The sequence below is a fragment of the Nansenia antarctica genome, assembly GCF_963989245.1.
Source record: "Nansenia antarctica genome assembly, chromosome: 8".
In the NCBI taxonomy this organism is placed as follows: domain Eukaryota; kingdom Metazoa; phylum Chordata; class Actinopteri; order Argentiniformes; family Microstomatidae; genus Nansenia; species Nansenia antarctica.
The window spans coordinates 42382248-42401477 of record NC_137678.1 but is presented as its reverse complement, the minus strand read 5'-3'; the positions used below and the strand labels follow the sequence as shown (position 1 = coordinate 42401477).

Genomic DNA, 19230 nt, shown 5'->3' with positions numbered 1-19230 from the left:
TGCATTACAATGAGCCTGTCTTTCGATTTCTTCTTCTTCTACCAGCCTTCCCTGCTCTGAGGGTATGTTAGTTTGATGTGGGTTGGTTTGGTGAATACTGGTTTGCAAACAGAGTAGGAGCACTTGATGAACATCCAGTCCTCAAGAAGCAATAACATGCTGTTGTCATAGTATCAGAACAGAGACCATTAACAATAGAGGAAAACGCTGTAACTGATATCTACAGCATTATACCCTACAAATGGGTGGAGGTATATGATTACCTCGGTAGTCAAGTAACTGTAATCTATTGATACTTTCTAGAATCAACATTGCTATAGATATGATCACAACAACCTAATACTATAATTCCAATCCTCCGAATTTAATCGGTCCTTGTGTCAACTAACATGGAAAGAAAATGAGAATATCCGACTGATGTCATAACAAGAAATGTGTCGTGTCTTAACTGGAGCACAATGACATGTGACAATGTACTGTACTCACAGTTTTAACAAATTTAATAATTGATCAGATGTGAGAACGGAGTATAGAGTCTTTGCTCCAGAGAGTGGTGATCACCTCGGCTGTGTATGCCAATCCACAAAGCAAAGTCCCTGTGTACAACAGATGGCTTACTAGAAGTACAATGAATATTTAAGAGACTTCCTGTTTCATATTGAAGGCTTTAGTGCATAAGAGATTAGAAAGATGAGGTGGAAAGTTTTTTTTTTTGCTCACTTTTGCATGTTTCTTTTATATTAACATATATATGTAATTCAAACCTCTTTTCTTCTCATGTATAACGGCCTCTTTAAATGGCTTTTCCCCCTATGCATAGGAATATAGACAGGTCATGATTATACTTACAATACAAGATATTGTTGAACGAAATAACATTATAAACCAAAGAAAATTGGTATACATAGCTATCAAATTGCCTATTCCATGCTTCTATATGGTAAAATAGCAAGCACAAATCCAATAGAAAGGACCTATTCTAAGCGGCACCATTTGGCTGTCAACTGATGCTAGGCACTGCAATCAGGGATTGTCGGCAAGAGATTAAAAGATATTTTCCTCTTCAGGCGGAGTAAATTGGTTTTGGATTAAGGCTGATTGATTGCCGCTGAGGTATACAGCAGTCTGTTTGAAATGCTCAGTTCTGAACACGCCAAGTAATTTCAGCCCAAGCTACTCAAGGAGATCGCACCGGATGGAATCGATAGATATTATGTAGCAGTTACCAGTATTGCATTGCTCAAGGTTATCATTAAAGACTTGGAGAAATATTATTCAAAGGTTCATCTTGTGGTTCTTCTGAACATGTATGATGATGATGTGTGGAGGCTGGGTGTTAGGTTAGGTGTGTGTGTGTGTGTGTGTGTGTGTGTGTGTGTGTGTGTGTGTGTGTGTGTGTGTGTGTGTGTGTGTGCGCACATGTGTACATACAGTATATGTTGTGGGTCATACTGTACCAGCCTGTATATAGACTTAATTTCCATCTACATAGACCATGTTTTGTAGAAGAATGTTGTCGTCCAAAGCTCCAAATTAAACCAGATCTGTCTCATCTAGACATAACAACATTGCAGTCCATCCATGACGCACTGCTTATTAGTACTTTGTTGTGCTCATCTTCAATATCTCAGATACAGCAAGACGTTTTGTATACTCCAATCAAATTGGGATAGCTTGACCTTGTGAGGTTAGTTTGTTCATAAAATATTCACAAGGGTTCACCCTCAGTAATTTGACAGAGGTGTTTCGATGTCTACCTGTCTCATTCAACAGAGCACAAATAACCTTAGATTGCATTCATTATTCGCTTGGGAAAAGGCAATACTTGTTATCGTGTTGTATAGATCAATAAGCCCTGACATTTACATTTTAAAATTCATTTCAAGTGCACATGGATAACTGTCAGAATATAAGCAACATTTGTTGTTTTTTTCATGCCTTAACGCTGTCTTTTGAGGCAGATACATTTTCCAAAGTTTCCACGGAGACAGCAGAAGAACAATATTTGTGCACAATGTACAACAATGATCTATCTCAGTTTCTCTTCAAAGTCAATATTGGCAAAAAAAGATTTGATCAAAAGAAGTGTCTCACCAGTGCCTTCAAATGTTGAATATTATACATTATCCATGTTATCTTCTGATGCATGTCAAGAAACCCTAATAATTCTTAATCTACCTGAGTGAGTAGGGGGGATTACCAAAATGAACATGAGACACGAGCTGATTATCATAAATAAGAGTGAATCCATAATAATATCATAGTTAGCGATGAAAAAGATAGAAGGTATAGTTTCTCCTGAAATCAGAGGAAAAGACTTAAACTCAAATGAGCTCAAAGAAACAAAGGCAAAGTCAAATGTTCAAGTTGTATTTTCCTCTGCTTTGGGAGATCAGGATCACTCCAGGATCAGGCTGTTTCCAATGTTAACGTACGGGTCACTGGGTTCCTATTCATCGCTTTTTGCGTCGTTAGATATAACCCGCTTAGCAAAACGGATTAGATTCTTAATTACCAATCAGCAAGTGGGTAGCCATAAGACGCATCTCAGATCTAATGGGTATGCTTATAACCACTACCCCTAATTAGAAGCCATCTGACATAATAATAGTAATGCTTAATCATTTAATCAAAAACTTGGAATGAATTAGGATCCACTTTGCCACCTACAGTATGAAGTATATATTATCTGTGAGAGGGTATATAAGGCTTATACATGAAATATTATCAATAGCGATAAATGTTGCAGTGATCCTTAAACAATACTTAATATTGTAAGTAAATGTAAGTGAATGATTTATTGCATGTAAGAGCAGGTTGAGCCTAATAATAACACAGTCAATAAAAAAATAAAAAGATAATCTGAATGTGTGCATACTTTATCTGAAACCCTCTACGGTCACATACTCAATACTTTGTACATTCAGTGAACGCAAGAAATATGTATAACCCATTGTTCAATGATAATCTAAATTATATATCAATGCATCATGACTCCTTATGTCTTAATAACGGTGTCGCTCCCACCTTCAATATAACCAAAATCTAACTCTTCCAGATCCTTCTATCCCTGCCAAGGATGTGAGGAGCAGACCTGGATGGATATTACCATAGTTCCCAGCTCTTTGGCTGCCGCTGCCGCTGCTCGCTTTATATTCTGACTAAATGAATAGGCGGTTGAATTAAGTAATCTCCATTAACTCTCCTGTGGAGTAATAAGAAGGGTCGATACTCTTTGGCCTAGCTATTCTTTACATTTGGAGGGTTCCTTCTGGCCTATTACTGGAGGTGATTCTCAAGACTTTTGTGTGAAGGAGAAGAAGAAGAGAGCTTGGCAACTTAGTTCCACTGCCTGCCTCCTTCTCCCTCTCTCTCTCTCTCTCTCTCTCTCTCTCTCTCTCTCTCTCTCTCTCTCTCTCTCTCTCTCTCTCTCTCTCTCTCTCTCTCTCTCTCTCTCTCTCTCTCTCTCTCTCTCTCTCTCTCTCTCTCTCTCTCTCTCTCTCTCTCTCTCTCTCTCTCTCTCTCTCTCTCTCTCTCTCTCTCTCTCTCTCTCTCTCTCTCTCTCTCTCTCTCTCTCTCTCTCTCTCTCTCTCTCTCTCTCTCTCTCTCTCTCTCTCTCTCTCTCTCTCTCTCTCTCTCTCTCTCTCTCTCTCTCTCTCTCTCTCTCTCTCTCTCTCTCCTCTCTCTCTCTCTCTCTCTCTCTCTCTCTCTCTCTCTCTCTCTCTCTCTCTCTCTCTCTCTCTCTCTCTCTCTCTCTCTCTGTGCCAAAAGACAAAATTGGCCTGCGGGGGAGAGAAAAAGTTGTCATTAAAAAAACGTATCCCTTGACCCCACTTGAAGGTCGTATACCTGCAGCAATTACTGAGTGTCTCTTTAAGGAGGAGCTCTCGTGGTCGTTAGTGCAGACTGCAGAGTCACATGTGTCCCCTGCCCTATTCCCTAAGGGAGCCTGACTGCGGGTGAAGCAGAGAGGCTGTGGAGTGTCCAGTCCTTGAGCCCCTGCTTGTACCTGTGGGTGAGGACAGGTAGGAAAGTGAGAGGGTGTGGGGGGGGGGGGGGGACTCAAGGGCCCACTCTTAAATGTCAGGAGAGCTTAGTGAAGAGCCTGAGTCACAGGGAAAAGGGATCTAAAATGTATAACATAATGGCACCAAGCCACACCTACAGCAGATTACCCACCTAGGGGTGCCAGGAGAACTACACACACAAGCCTCTCTCACTCTCACTTACGTGTATACATACTGTACATGGGGAGGCTGGTCGAGGCAGAAATCGGAGGATGGGCTCATTGTAATACCTGGAATGGTATGGGAAACGTGTTTTATACTCATTCCTCATTCCATTCCATACATTACAATGAGCCCATCCTCCAATTTCTACCTCCACCAGCCTCCCCTGACACATACAGATGTGCCTATAAACAATCGCACAAACACTTAAAGATTTTAATCAACAGGCCCAGCAACCATGCACAGACAGGCCTAAAGTAAAACATATAACCTATAACCTGAAAATTGGACAAAACTCCCATAAAAGCTCAGTATTACCCCCACGTAGCTCCAACTAAGTGAAAATATGAAAACATTTCAATCTGGGTCATGCGAAAAGACAGTCAGAATCATTGTGTGTGGCATGTCTTTGACAAGGTTGAGACAGAAGAGCGGATTCAACCAACATCGCCTGTTCAGGCACCCATCCCTGAGACTTTTTTCAACATTGGAATGAAATTGCCTCCTCTTTAAAGTGCAAAACCGTGACATTACCATTTCCCCAAGTGCAGTTCTGTTTTAGCATGCCGGCTAATTAGATGGTGATAGCAGTGGCGCTGATTGGCATTATAAAAGATGCGGCATCACTCCTCACCATCACTCCTCATCATTCCCAGCACCCGCTCCCCCCCCCCCCTTTCCTGTTCCTCAACGTTGCCATCAGAGGAATTATTAAAGATAAAAAGATGTTAGGAAAAAGATCCTCCCCTGACAGATATTATCATTACAACCTTTTATCAAAAGTACAAACTTACTTTTCTCTCTCTCTCTCTCTCTCTCTCTCTCTCTCTCTCTCTCTCTCTCTGTCTCTCTCTGTCTCTCTCTCTCTCTCTCTCTCTGTGTGTGTGTGTCTGTCTCTCTCTACATCTGTGCTTCACTTTATCCCTCTCTTTCCCAGGGTATTTCAGTAGGGAGAGAAAATAGGAAAATAGAGGGAGAGGGAGACAGAGGGAGAGAGAGAGAGAGAGAGAGAGAGAGAGAGAGAGAGAGAGAGAGAGAGAGACAGAGAGAGAGACAGAGAGAGAGAAGGAGGGAAAAAGAAGACTGAGCTCTGTCAATTGGAGTGAGTGCACTACTAAGTCTGGCTTCACTACAAAGGTTAGCAGATCTGACTGTCAATACTGTCAGAGGAATGGAGTCTCTGGGATAGGAGAGGGGGGAGGAGGAGGAGGAGGAGGTGGAGACATGGAGGTTATAGGTGGTGGGGGGGCAGGAGGGTTCGCTTTGAGAGAAAGAGATACTTTGATATTTCGGAATGTTAGAAGGGGTGAATGTGGAGAACTGGAGGTTGGGGATCTAATTACCGGGCCATAATTGGAGGCTGGGGAATAGGTTGCCGTCCTCTCAACTCGGCTGCAGATCAATTATGTTAAGAGAACATCTGTAAGTAGAGCTTAATGAGGTCCATTAGAGCAACATGCGCTGCCTTCCCTAACGGTGCTTGTCAGCTTCTTGGATGAGCTGGAGTGTGCTGCTAACTAGGGACCTGGTGGAGGTGCTTATATAGGAGTGTGAGGCGTGCGGGCCGACTCAGGTCTCTCTGCTTTTCTGCCAGGGAACGAAAGAGAGGGGAGAAACAGACGTTGCGGCGGGGAGAGAGGAAACCCTGAGAGATCGAGAGTGAGCCAGTGAGAGGGACGAAAGGGAGTTGATTTAAGGCAGGTGGCGCTTTTACGCGGCAACTTTTCACCGGTAGGCTATTACGGTAATTTTTTGAATCGTGTCCTCCGTTACTCCTCCTCATCCGTGCCATTAACTTTTAACACAATAGTCTTTAACACAACGGCGACGTCATCACGACGGGCATACTCCTCAGAAAATTACAATTAGTGATTATTTTTGTTTTCCATGTAATCATCAGGAGATTCAAGCCAAGGGAAAGAAATAAAGCGACTACCCAACGACTTTGATCATATTTGTGCGGAGCATCCCTGTACGAAAAAGGTAGGTTACTTATTTTCTTGTGTGGTAAATTGGGGGATACTGCCCCCCGAGCCCTCTATGGGTGTAGGATGTTAATACTAATCAGGATTAGCTTGATTCCTGCAGAAACGATGTTAAACGCACCAAGAAATAGTTCTCTACTTTACTCCTCCGCCGAAAATATGTTTTTCTCCGGAACGATGTGGTTAAGGTTCTCGTTCATGCATACGGTAAAGAGCAAACTGCAGTCCATGCTGTACCCGTCCCGCCGTTGGATTGTCGGGGTGGTTTTGGTGGTGCGCCTCTCTGCTGCCTTTCGATTTCTCCACTGGAGGGAGAGGGGGGTGTGTGCGTGTGTGTGTGTGTGTGTGTGTGTGTGTGTGTGTGTGTGTGTGTGTGTGTGTGTGTGTGTGTGTGTGTGTGTGTGTGTGAGAGAGAGAGAGAGACAGAGAGAGACAGAGAGAGAGAGGAATGGAGGGAGGGAAGGAGAGAGAGAGAGAGAGAGAGAGAGAGAGAGAGAGAGAGACACAGAGAGAGAGTGGTAGAGAGAGGTGTGTTGAGAGTAACGAAATAACAAGCTGCTTTCGCGTTGATGATTTGCTCTGTTTGCTAACCCCCCCCCCCCCCCCCCCCCCCACCCAACGCATTAGGTGACTTTACGCACAGACCACCACACCATCCCCATCATATGACAGGCATGTACAGATCACTCTCCTATGCGTATTGGATGGCATTTTTCACCCTGATATTCTCAGTGAATTATTAGTGTGATTATGTGATTATGTGAAGGATGAAAGGGAAGTGTAGGGGCAAAAAAAGAGAGAGGTGGTTAGTTAGTTCTCTTCATATTAAAAAAAAAAAAAAAAAAAAAAGAATCCGCCGTTACACGGACGAAAGCGTCTCCCCCGCAAATTGCCTGATTACGAAGATAGCCCGCGCTTTGAAATAATTCAATCCATGACAAAACCTAATTACTGGCAGGTAATACCCTGTCAGCTTTAATGCATCTCATCACTCATAATGGGGCGAGCGAGGAGCATTTTATGACCCATCTCATTATCGCTACATTTTAAGGCTGAGCGTGATTGGCGTGGAGCTGCGAGCCAACTATTGACTTCTCGCTGGCTCTCTCTCCTCTCCTCTCCTACCTTCTCTCTCTCTCTCTCTCTCTCTCTCTCTCTCTCTCTCTCTCTCCTCCCTTCTCTCTCTTTCTCTCCCCTCTGATTTAGCCATTTCCTACGTCTTTAACTGTCATGTCAATTAAAATAACTTCCACTTGCCAGTCATGTACAGTACTGGAAGGAAAACCGACCGTTGGTCTGGAGAAACGAGTCTGTGTGTGTGTGTGTGTGTGTGTGTGTGTGTGTGTGTGTGTGTGTGTGTGTGTGCGTGTGCGTGCGTGCGTGCGTGTGTGTGTGTGTGTGTGTGCGTGCGTGTGTGTGTGTGTGTGTGCGTGTGGGCACACTGACCCAGTCTTAAGAGTCATTCGCTCTGGCAGTGTGGGCCTTATAGATAGACCAAACAGGGCGTTCATTGGAGCAGGCTGGTGCAACAACCACCGGGCGAGGAATAATTCCGTCGTTTAATTACCAGGAATGATTTAAATAAAGATTTCTGTAGATGTGCTAATCAGTCAAGGCGTCGAACTGCATGCGCCGTGGAGCTCGGGACCTTGCTTTATTATAGCAGTATAAGAAATGATGGAGAAAGAGAGGGGAGAAATCAATTGCCTTAGACATGTTTCATTTAATTGTCCTCATTAGAGCTAGTTACGTTTGCGAGCTAATTCTATTTAGCGCACTTGTTTCTTTGCACTTGCTTGCCGTCTAGACTCACACAAACATCCTACATCAGGATGTAGCCTATACCATCCGTCTGGCCATGTGGGTTGGTGCTATTATTTTGAGAGAAATGTCAAATGTGTAACAACCATATTCCTACCACATGGGGGGAAGTGCGTGGTCCACGTGGGAATGTTGGATTATTATCCTTGGCTTTTACGCATCACTTTCAAGGTCTGTTTGATTATTGATAGTTTACACAATCATCTGAGACGTTATTATGCATTGATTGGATACAATAGGCTACACAACCAGTGTTTATGCCGTGGCATCACATCACGTCATTCAACCTGCGATTGAAGACGATTGAATGATGGTCTTGTTTGAACTATAGCTTCACTCCTATCCATAGCAAAGTGCGCATAACCAAACGGGCGACCTCAATAACGCATGATGAAAATGTAAAGTGGCTAAACATCAGAGCAACGTGTATAATATGGTTTGAAACTTGCATGAACACGAGATCATGTGAGCTAATGTGCGTATAGGCCTATAGGAGAGTTGGCTTAAATGAGAGTTCAGATGTGTTGATTGATGATTTTTTTTTTTACCACGAACGGGCAAGGAACCATATATGGTAACTTCGCTGACCTTGATTTTGAAGATGAAAAATAATATTTTTTAAAAATGTCACTCAAGTAAAAACGTCTTCTTCTTATGTCCTCCAATAACACTCTAGGGTTGAAATGTAGAATTTCAAAGTATTTCAATGAGTGCCCTATAAAGGGTTAATGTAGTTACATCCCTGATTGTGTATGAAAGTACTGTACTATCTATTCAATCATCACAAAGGTACAGTGGTGATATACACCCCCGCTGCTAATAAAGAGAGAAAACTTCACTTCACTGCTTTAACGCACTGGGTACGTACGGTGCGTCCGCGCGCGCGCATCTGAGTGAGTGAAGAAAGAGCGTTAAAAAAAAGAGTGTTCGAGGGGAGCGCGCCCTGCGCATGCACGCGCTCCGTTACTCGAGCTGTCGGTAATAACCGAATGACCTTATCGTCGTCGTGTAATGTCTCACTGGTGGTGAGGGATTGGTTTTGAAGATAATAAAGCTAGGCTTCACTATTCCTCGTCTCTCAGTCACCGATGGGTAAGTTGCCCTGAACCTCTCTCAGAATACCTAATACACGGCGGCGGCTCCGCGGCGGATTGGAGGAACACCTGTAGCTTTTGTTGCCAACAACTAAAAGATCTCGTACATGCTCCATGTGGACCTCATTATTTCCAAACTGAAGATCACTACAATCCGTCGCGCTATGTCAGTTTCGTGAACTTTTGCTCAGAGGGGATATATAGTTGGAGTCTGCACGGTGGTTGGTGCCCGTTCCGAAGTTATAGCCTTCTGCGTAACTTGTCTTTAGAAAGGTGAGTGAGGTGGTGGATGTTGTGTTATCCTCATAAAGTATAGGGTGTGATATTGACCGTTATATCCCTTGATGGCGCACCGTAAAGACGGTGAGTTTACTCCTCAACAATGGGCTATACTTTCCTCATTTTATCATAATCACAGCTCTTTAGCCTAATTGTATTGTTGGTAATGGTTTGATATCAGTCGCATGACAGCATTATTGTCATTGTGGATGTCCCTTGATGGAATAAACTGATGCCTTTACTGTGACATTAACTATTCCTTATTGTTGATTTCAGCTATGTGATTGGGAAATTGTAATCCATGTTTGTATTTTCTCTATGGGAATGGACATAAGGGTTGGCTTTCCATTCGTTAGAAAAATAGCCAAATATGATTTTCGTTCAAATGGACACTGGATGTATTACACTCTACTAGGCTAGCATGCATTTACTATGGGAATTTAGATTTGTAGCCTATCTATTTATCTGAGAGCTGCATGTCCGAAGACACCAGGCTCTCTTTTTCATTCTCATATGAAACTCACATTACTAGTAGTGGGCTATAGACACACAGAAACCGCTGCAAATAGGCAACGTGAGCGATACGAGGAGCACGATCATAGGATTATAAGATTACGGCGCCGCGAAGGGGGTAAAGCATATGCCTTTGTCATCTGCTGTCATTTGTTCGCTGCTGCCACTCGCCCAAGCTGCGACTGCTGCCGGTCGATCTAATTTCATAGTCGAGCACTGTGACTGTTGTGACAAACGTGGTTTCAGCACCGTGTGGCGCTGAGCGATAGCGAGCCTGTCGCCTGTCGCCTTCTTCCTGTGTTTGGCTGATCGCTGTTTTTCTCCGTTTTCATTCTTTTCTTGTGCGCCGAGGTTGGATTGTTACTTCTAACAAAAGCGAAGCCACCCTCAGTGAGCGACGAGCGTGTATGCATACAGCTGCTCACTTGACTAAAAGATCCGGAGAATTTTGGTTTTTGCGGCTCCCTCTTGTTTGCATGGTTGGTTCGGGTTCTGAAGCGGGTCAACAAATGCAGAAAAGGGAGAAAAGTTTCGGTAAGAGAGGTTTCTTTGCGCTTTCGTTTGTAGAATGTTTATTATGCGTGGTCTCATGCTTTGATGATGCGCGGAGAAGTTACAGTGTTTCAGCCTCGTTGAGAGGGTGCTGTCTGCCGATGATGGTATGGTGTGTGTGTAGCCTTGACGTGGTGTAACCTAACGGACTGTTCTCCGGACTGTCTATTTTATGCTTATCTATCAGTCAATAGGGCTAGACATTTAAGTGACATAATGGTCAAACGGCAGTCTCTTCTAATGCGTACGTCTTTTTGGCGTAGACATAGACAGAATATTAGGTAGCCTACCGATAGCGCACATATCCATTCAGACTGTGACTGCATCATGTGTGCAGCTTTAAAGCTCCGAAATGACGATTATCTCTCTGTTTTCTGTCGCCGTGTCGCAAGCTGCATCGAACATTGCGTTCTCTGTGGCAAATCCCCTTATTGGCCTTTACCGAGCAGTGCACTATGCTGCCATGGCAACAGTAATTAAACTGATAACAGGGTGAGATGTCAGCATCTCCGAGTTGCGCAGCTGTGATGTGTGGTTGAAAGGAGGAATCAAATTGGTACTTTGTGTACGGCATTTTGCTCTCGATCGTCGCCTCATCGTGCCAGCATTTTACATCCGTTTTTTGAGTAGCTATAACATATGTGATCCATCCAGGACGTGCCTGATATAGCTTACAGTTAGCCCATGACTGAACCAGAGGAGGAGAGGAGAATAGGGAGGGAGGATCCGAACGAGCGAGTAAAGAAAATAGATATCATTAGGCCCCCACAGCAGCTGTAATTTGATTTCCCTTCCTTTATGGAAAATGAATCTTTTGTTCGACGCTTCCCCCCTCCGCAATCGGGAAAAATCGAAGTGGCCAAATTCTTTCCATGCACTATGCAGATCCTCCAAAGTCCCCCCGGAGAATGTGGCTTAATTTAACACGAACGATTCCGGGCTAAAAGGAAATAATAGAGCCTCTGTGCTTTGAGGGAACTCGGAATCGATTCCGACGGGTCTAACTTGATTGCAGACTGAGGGGGAGTCGAAACTCTTACTTCTTTTGGGTTTGGTAATGAGAAGCGGTGACTTTGTTGTGTTAACCAGGCTGAGCTGGGACGGTGCGGATGAGTGGTACTGAACAAGTACGCATAGCGGAGGCAATCAACCGTGCGCCCCTCTCACAATCCAATCCAGCCAATTAAAAGCTCAACAGCTTAAAAGCGATGGAATAAAATGGGGGGTTTGCTCATTACCGCAAACAGTGCGGCGGTGCAACCTGTTTGATGTGCGTCCCTTGCATTTTTTTTTTTTTTTTTTAAAGCATTAGTTTGAATGAGGTCTGCTTAGAGCTCTCAGATAAAGCACTTTTCTATTTGCATAGAGAGAGTGGTCCAACAAAATGGCCCAGACCAAGTTTGCTGTAGGTCTTGTTGAAACGTGTATGCTAATATGGGCTAATTGTCATTGTGGTGTTGGCATTGTATTCAACAATGTTCATACACGGTCATAAATACAGCAAGCATGAAAGGTCATCCTCATACTTATTATTAGTAGACCTGCTATTAGAGCATATCGTGTTTTATTTCCCAATGTTTGATGATGCTGGATTGTCTAATGTCATCAATAAGCATGCGATACTAAAGTGTCTTTACTATATATATATATATATATATATATATATATATATATATATATATATATATATATATATATATATATATATATATAAAAAGAAGAAAACAAAGTTTGGGGTAGCTTATGTTGTTTGGGGGGGAAATATGTTTTGTTGATAGCTCATCAATTTTTCTTTTCTTTTAAACCTCAGCAGATGCATTGAACTGTTGAGCTGTTATCTGTGATATAACATACTTAACTATAAAACTCACATTCTGTTTTAAATCATATAGCTAGGCTACTATTAGTATTTTTTTTAATAAAGATACTGAATAAAGAATGACATATATAAAGCTCTATAAATAGTGTGATTTGTTTGGATTTATTTAACTTAATTGTTAGCAGGTTGTACAGTAGCATAGTTCAAATAAGATTCAATTGAAGTGTATTCTTCACAACTCTATTCTCCTCATAAAAAAGTACATGAAGTACTGCCATAAAACGTTATACGTGAACAAATCATTGTTTGCAGTCGAACACCCTTCACCCTCAAAACAATAAATACTTTTAAGAGCAGGTTTGTAGCTACTCTGGAACGAGAAACTTTGTGTGAGTGTGTGTGTGTGTGTGTGTGTGTATGTGTGTGTGTGTGTGTGTGTGTGAGAGAGAGAAAAGGGGGACAAAGGGGAGCGGGGGTAGCCTCCTCTCTCCAGGATGGAGGGAGAATACTAATTACGGCCTGGTGCGAGGCCACATTGTCCCCCCACAGCCCAACAAAGCCGCTTAACGCCCCTGCTTAGGGCCAAACAATACCCGCCCCTGTAGAACGCTCCTCTACTTCTGGCCACTCCTCATAAGAGATGGCAGAGAGAGAGAGAGACAAGGCGAGGCAGAATAGGAAGACTCAATGGCTTCACGTATGTGTGTGTTTGCATCCCAAAACATGGATTTGAGTTGTTGTTGTTTTTTTAAACTTGACCTCAGGATGCTGTGATGCCTCCTGTGTATCCGTCTCCACGGCGCCTTGATGACATATTCATGTTATTATGCCCCTGTTCTTAATGTTTCTGTTCGTCGTGATGTCTAACAAGTTTTTGTCCTCCCCTCCATCTTCCCTTCCACCCAGGTATACAAATGCTCTCCGTCCAGCCGGACACCAAGCCAAAGGGCTGTGCCGGCTGCAACAGGAAGATCAAGGACCGTTACCTGCTGAAGGCCCTCGATAAGTACTGGCACGAGGACTGCCTCAAGTGTGCCTGCTGCGACTGCAGGCTGGGCGAGGTGGGCTCCACGCTCTACACCAAAGCCAACCTCATCCTCTGCCGGCGAGACTACCTACGGTAAGGACCCCCCTGACACTATCTCCCACCACCACAACGACACTCCTCTAACTTGACCACACATTAGCCTCAATGCCACAGCGAAGGAGGGAAGTAGGGGGACGACGACGACGACGACGACCACCAGGTTAACCATAGAACCTTAACCGTAGTCTTCTCCTTCCTGTGACTTCCTGTGTCTTGTCATGACTTTATTGAATGAGATGCAACACTTCCTGGTAGGATTCACATGCTACGTTTTCCGCAATGACGCCCAGTGCCTTTCTGTAGGTTTATTATGGCAGCTAGAACCCAAGATGGTGTCTTTGTTTACAATGCTGTGGTCAGTTCAATCTGCCACTCAACTCTAACACTAGTCAACGGAGGTGTTCAGATGAGGAGGGAAGGCATGGTGTAGTTCTGTTGAAGACCACCCTGTATTCTCCATGGCCCTCTCCTCTGCGTGAGGAGGGCCCCAGCTCTCAGCTCCCTGCTCCCAGCTGCATGCCTCATGTGTTCCAACCAGCTGCCTACTCTTAAAGTCACTAAAGAGGGAGTGAATTATAGGAAACAATAGCTGTGTTGTAGCGCTTGTCAGTCTCTCTTGTGACTATCAAGCTTCCAGGGGATGATACTGTATCGCTGGCCTCTGGGATGAATCACAGCCCCCCCCAGTCACTGTGCACTCACCGCACATCAGCTCAGCACCCTTTCAAACCCCCTCAAGTAGCACGGCAGCAACACGCCCAACACGCCCTTCAATAGGGAGCGTTCATGTTGTTGAATCTTCCTCCCTGTGAGGACTGTTCATTGTGTGTGTGTGTGTGTGTGTGTGTGTGAACAGTGTTTTGTCCCCCTCCGTCCCCCGTCCCCTGTCCCCCGTCCCCTGCGTGATTTGCCCTTGTCTCTCTAGGACTCTGTTTGTGCGTTCGTAACTGGAGCACATACATAGATAGAACAGTTCGGAAAGGAACATGCGTGTCTCCGAGCTCATCGGGCCACTTCTGGGATGTGGGCTTGTAAGCGCGCTAGGCGCGGGCGCTTTTGAAAGCGGCACAGTTCATTTAATTTCCGCATCGGGGATGAGAGGAGTCTCCATTAGGCGCGGTACACAAACAGGCTTTGGGGAGTCGCTGCTGTGAAGTACAGCCAGAGGGGCTACGAGAAGCAAAGATTACCATTCCACAGCAAGGCTCATTGACTGGCCGCCGCAAAGCCTCCAATTCACATGGCATTAAAACAAGAATTGAAGGCCTTAAAACAAGAAACATCAAACTATGTAGCGACATGTATAGCAGTCCGCAAGTCCATCTTCGGGTTCTTTTTCAGCTTCAGAACGTGGAGTACCTACCGGCGGTAGCATGTATCAGAACAGGTTTATTGTATATCCCCATTATCATTTAGGCAGAGCGATATGAAACAACGAATAATATACTGTTTATATAGCCTATTTCACAAACCAAACCCGTACTCTGCAGGCCTGACTGTGTGAGCTTTCCAGAATAGCCATGCAGGGTAAGAGGGAGACCAATTCCAGCATGTTATTCTTTCATCTTCAAAGTTCAAGGTGACTGAATTGATTTGATGCTTGCTATCACGCGAGTGGCCCACCCGTGAATGCGCCCTGACATCTCCTCACTGGCGGCTAATGAATGGCAAATATAGCAAACGGCAAAACCCTTCCACAGCTGATCCGCAAAGCAACAAAGCAACCAGGGCTCCATCTGAGAAGCAATCAATGGCAGCAACATCACAAAGCAACTACTTTTCCACACATACACCCTAAAATATGATTTGTATATATCTGGTTATCTTGTAAACTCTTAGAGCTATGGATGTGGACATGTGGGAGAGATAGGGAGAGGGAAGAGGGAGAGAGAGAGAGAGAGAGGAGGAGAGAGAGAGAGGGAGAGAGAGAGAGAGAGAGAGAGAGAGAGAGAGAGAGAGAGAGAGAGAGAGAGAGAGAGAGAGAGGGAGAGAGAGAGAGAGAGAGAGACAGAGGATGACTTTAGATTAGTCCTTTTTTTTTAGGTATTCCATTTCAGCAATTCTGTTTTAAAAGGTAAATTATTCCAGGGCTTCATTATACACCAACCCAACCCCCCCCCCCCCCCACACACACACACACACACACACCCCCCCCCTCTCTGAATCAATCCCATCCTGCTTAGCAGGGGTGGCATGTTATTAAGGCTGACATAACCCGGGTTAATAGAATTCTTCAGGGGTCTACAACCATGAGCGATCGTGATCCCACCAGCAGAGAAATAATAATCCCCTATCGCAACACGCACAAAAAAAAACAAATTAAATAAGGGAAAAATATAGGCCTTCACCACCACCCAGCCCTGTCTCGCCAGTTTTGTGTGATCAAATATGATGTTTTGAGGTGGAGAAGAATTGGTTTATTTTTTTCCCTCTAACAGGCCGCCGCCATAGGCCAGTCACTTTATATTCAGGGATTGAGGATGTAATTATTGATATATAAGGTGTTATCTCCTTTGGCTTGATTTGTGTCAGAACCACTCAGGACGCGGTGGTAAATGTTGTGGGGTTCCATTTCTATCAACAAATGATACTTTTGATTCTGAAGCGGTCCATTGATGATAATGGCAATAGCAGCAAATGCTACTGTTTATGCTGATGTGTGCATTTCACAGCCAAGCGCGATAAGGGTAGAAAGCCCCAGACTAGAAGAAAGGAAGAGAGAGAGAGAGAGAGAGAGAGAGAGTGACACATTTAAGTTAGAAATCCCAGAGAAAATGAACACTGCGGCTTCCTACGGAGTGTGGCCATAGACGACAACAAAAATAGCAGCAGCAGGGCCGAGATGCAAGCGTGAAAAAAGCTGTTGGGCATCAGCTAATGGAAAACTGTAAATTTCAGGCATCCATTTTAAAGACAGCACCGGGAGAACACTTATTTATTTATCTATCTATTCATTCATTTTTTTTAATCCAACTTCAATTTTCCTCTACAGTGGTTTTACTAAGATTGTAAATGCAAGCAAACTCACAGAGCCCGTCAACATCCCAGGATTTATTACCGTTTCGGAAAGCTGGCTATCAGTGAAAGATAACCAACATGTAGAGCATGGGGCTCGGTGTAATAACTTATATTTTTCCTCATTCAGAACCAACTTTGTGGCCCACAGCCGCCTTGTATAAACATGTATGTAAATGAAAGTGAAAAATGTATCTCTTTTTTCATCTCAACACATCTGGTCCGTGATGAATACATACTGTAGTCTCGCGGGTGATCATAGCTCGGCAGGGCCGCAACATTCAGTCACCTTAATCTCTGAGTAACAGTACACAAGGAGTGGGAGGCGTTAGGCTGATAGAAAAAAGTGATTTATGCTTAAGGAAATGTATTTGATGTATTTTCAAATAAAAACAAAATATCCGTAATTGATCACATCATTTGATAGTCATGCCGACTAGAGAAACCAGTAGTAAGTATTAGTGAGTGGTAAGATTAGTCCAACTACCAAAATTCTCAACAGACACAGATGATAAGGGAAAAGCGAAAACATGCAATGCATCTAAATCTGACCAATGATCAAGCAGTAAAGACACCCTTTGAACTACACAGTCATCATAAGTAGCCCCTAATGGAGCATTGTAAATAGTTTCAGATCCCCAAACTCAGACGGCAAAAGTACCACAACAAACTAACCCCAACCCCCCCCAACACACACTCAAGGTGGAGAATGCAGCACTCAGTCTGTCAGGCCTGGCCACTTTACCTTCTTATCCCCCCTCCTTAGATCCCCTCCTCTGCCTCCTCTACCCTCCCCCAGTCCTCCCTCTCTACCCCTCTCTCTCTACCCCCCCCTCTCTCTCTCTCTCTCTCTCTCTCTCTCTCTCTCTCTCTCTCTCTCTCTCTCTCTCTCTCTCTCTCTCTCTCTCTCTCTCTCTCTCTCTCTCTCTCTCTCTCTCTCTCTCTCTCTCTCTCTCTCCTCTCTCTCTCTCTCTCTCTCTCTCTCTCTCTCAAGTTTAAAGGCCACAATCAGGCTCTCCATTTAAAAGGGAGCCATAGATTATTACCTGGCGGTAATTACATTAAAAGGAAACTTTGTTTGATGTATTTCGTGTCGGTTCTCTCCCTCTCTGGTTCGTTGTGTGCTCCCCATTCTCCTCTTCGAGGGTACACCACACACACACACACACACACACACACACACACACACACACACAGCAGCAGCGCAGCGCTTGGCCGCAGCAGCGCTACAAGGTGAAGTAAAGCAGTAAAGACCCCTTTGAACTACACCAGTCATCATAAGTAGCCCCTAATGGAGTATTGTAAATAGTTTCAGATCCAAAACTCAGACGGCAAAGTACCCAACAAACTAACCCAACCCCCCAACACACACACACACACACACACACACACACACACACACACACACACACACACACACACACACACATACTCACTCCCCTAACTTAATGGATAGTATCAGCATCCCAGAGAGATTTGCAGAAAGCCCCAGTGTAGTTTGTCATAGCCTCTCCTCCCTTCCTGACTCTTTGCAGGCTGAAAGATTCAGGCCACCTCCTCCTCCTCCTCCTCCTTTAATGACCAGCGCAGATGTTCAACTGTACTGCAGGACCCATTCACACACACACACACACACACACACACACACACACACACACACACACACACACACACACTGAAGGGCACTGGGAAGTCCTCAGTCAAACCACTAATAACAGGTCACCCTGAGCTGTCAATGTACTGTACTCTACTTTACTCTACTGTACTATGGAGTGGGTGTGCATATTGTGAAAGGTAAACTACTCTCTGTAGGGGATGGAGGCATAATGGTAAAAGTCATACTCGCAATCATACGCCTCTATGAGATGTTTGATGGAGGGGTAGGTCAAGTAGATCAGGACGGAGTTTGTGAAGTAGGCATGATTTTGAAAGTGACGCTCCTTGTGTTGTTGACTACATGTATGTATGTAACAAGTGACCGCTAACAGGCGAAGTCGCTGACTAAGAGAAACACCTGAAGCAGCAGAATGCAAATACTGTAGGTGCATTTGTTTCCTTCTGTGTAAGCGCTTTGATTAATAAGAACATTACAACAAGAGTTATTGGACTATCTGCACTCCTAGTTGCATCCAAGTGTGCTGTGTCTTGGTAAATTAATATACTGTGTCCTCCTCCGCTGATGAATCAGGCCATGTAAGGGAGCTATGGAAGGCACACATCTGCAAGGTCAACTTTAGAAAGTGTGCAACACCCAAGATAATGTTGTTTTCTCTCTCCTGTGACTGCACCTGTGCTGTAATTGTTTTCTAGTCCTTTGAGTGGGGGGGGTGGGAGAGTGGCGGGGGGGGGGCTTTCAGTTTTTTGAAGAATGCTGCTCTCTGAAAGGTTACAATGACTACTGTGCAGCTGAATGCCACCATCATTACTTACTCTGTCCTTGTGCCTCACAGTACTTTTTTTTCTCCCCTCCTTTTTTTCTTTTTTGCGTGACAGTGTTTTGGGGTTAGGTTTTTTTTTTGCGAGGAAAAAGGGAGAAATAATCTTTTAGTGTCAAATAATTGACCTTCAGTTTTTCCGAAGGCCCCTGAAGTACTCGAAGTGTGAATTCGGTGAGGGCGCCGCAACCACATCTCATTCAGCCCTGGGTTGCATCCTGTCTCTGTGGTGCTTGTTACAATAGACCACTCACCATGCACAAAAGGGGCTCTCCTGTTGAAGGTTTTAATGGGACTCAAGGTGGAGAATGCAGCACTCAGTCTGTCAGGCCTGGCCACTTTACCTTCTTATCCCCTCGTCTCCTTAGATCCCCTCTTCCGCCCTTCTCTACCCTCCCCAG

At 44.3% G+C, this 19230-nt stretch overlaps 1 protein-coding gene across 2 annotated transcripts in view; it reads left to right on the top strand.

Moving 5' to 3' along the window:
- Positions 1–10397: 10397 nt before the first annotated feature.
- The window catches only part of lmo3 (LIM domain only 3), a gene marked incomplete at both ends in the record, with an annotated part of 33745 nt that continues 24912 nt past the window's right edge, over positions 10398–19230 (top strand). The window contains 2 exons of one of the 2 annotated variants that reach the window (XM_080537784.1): positions 10398–10455; positions 13199–13412. In XM_080537784.1, the coding sequence (XP_080393910.1) occupies positions 10398–10455; positions 13199–13412 (272 nt within the window). Of the gene's footprint in view, positions 10485–13198; positions 13413–19230 lie in introns of both variants that reach the window. The other variant, XM_080537785.1, reaches the window with a different exon arrangement.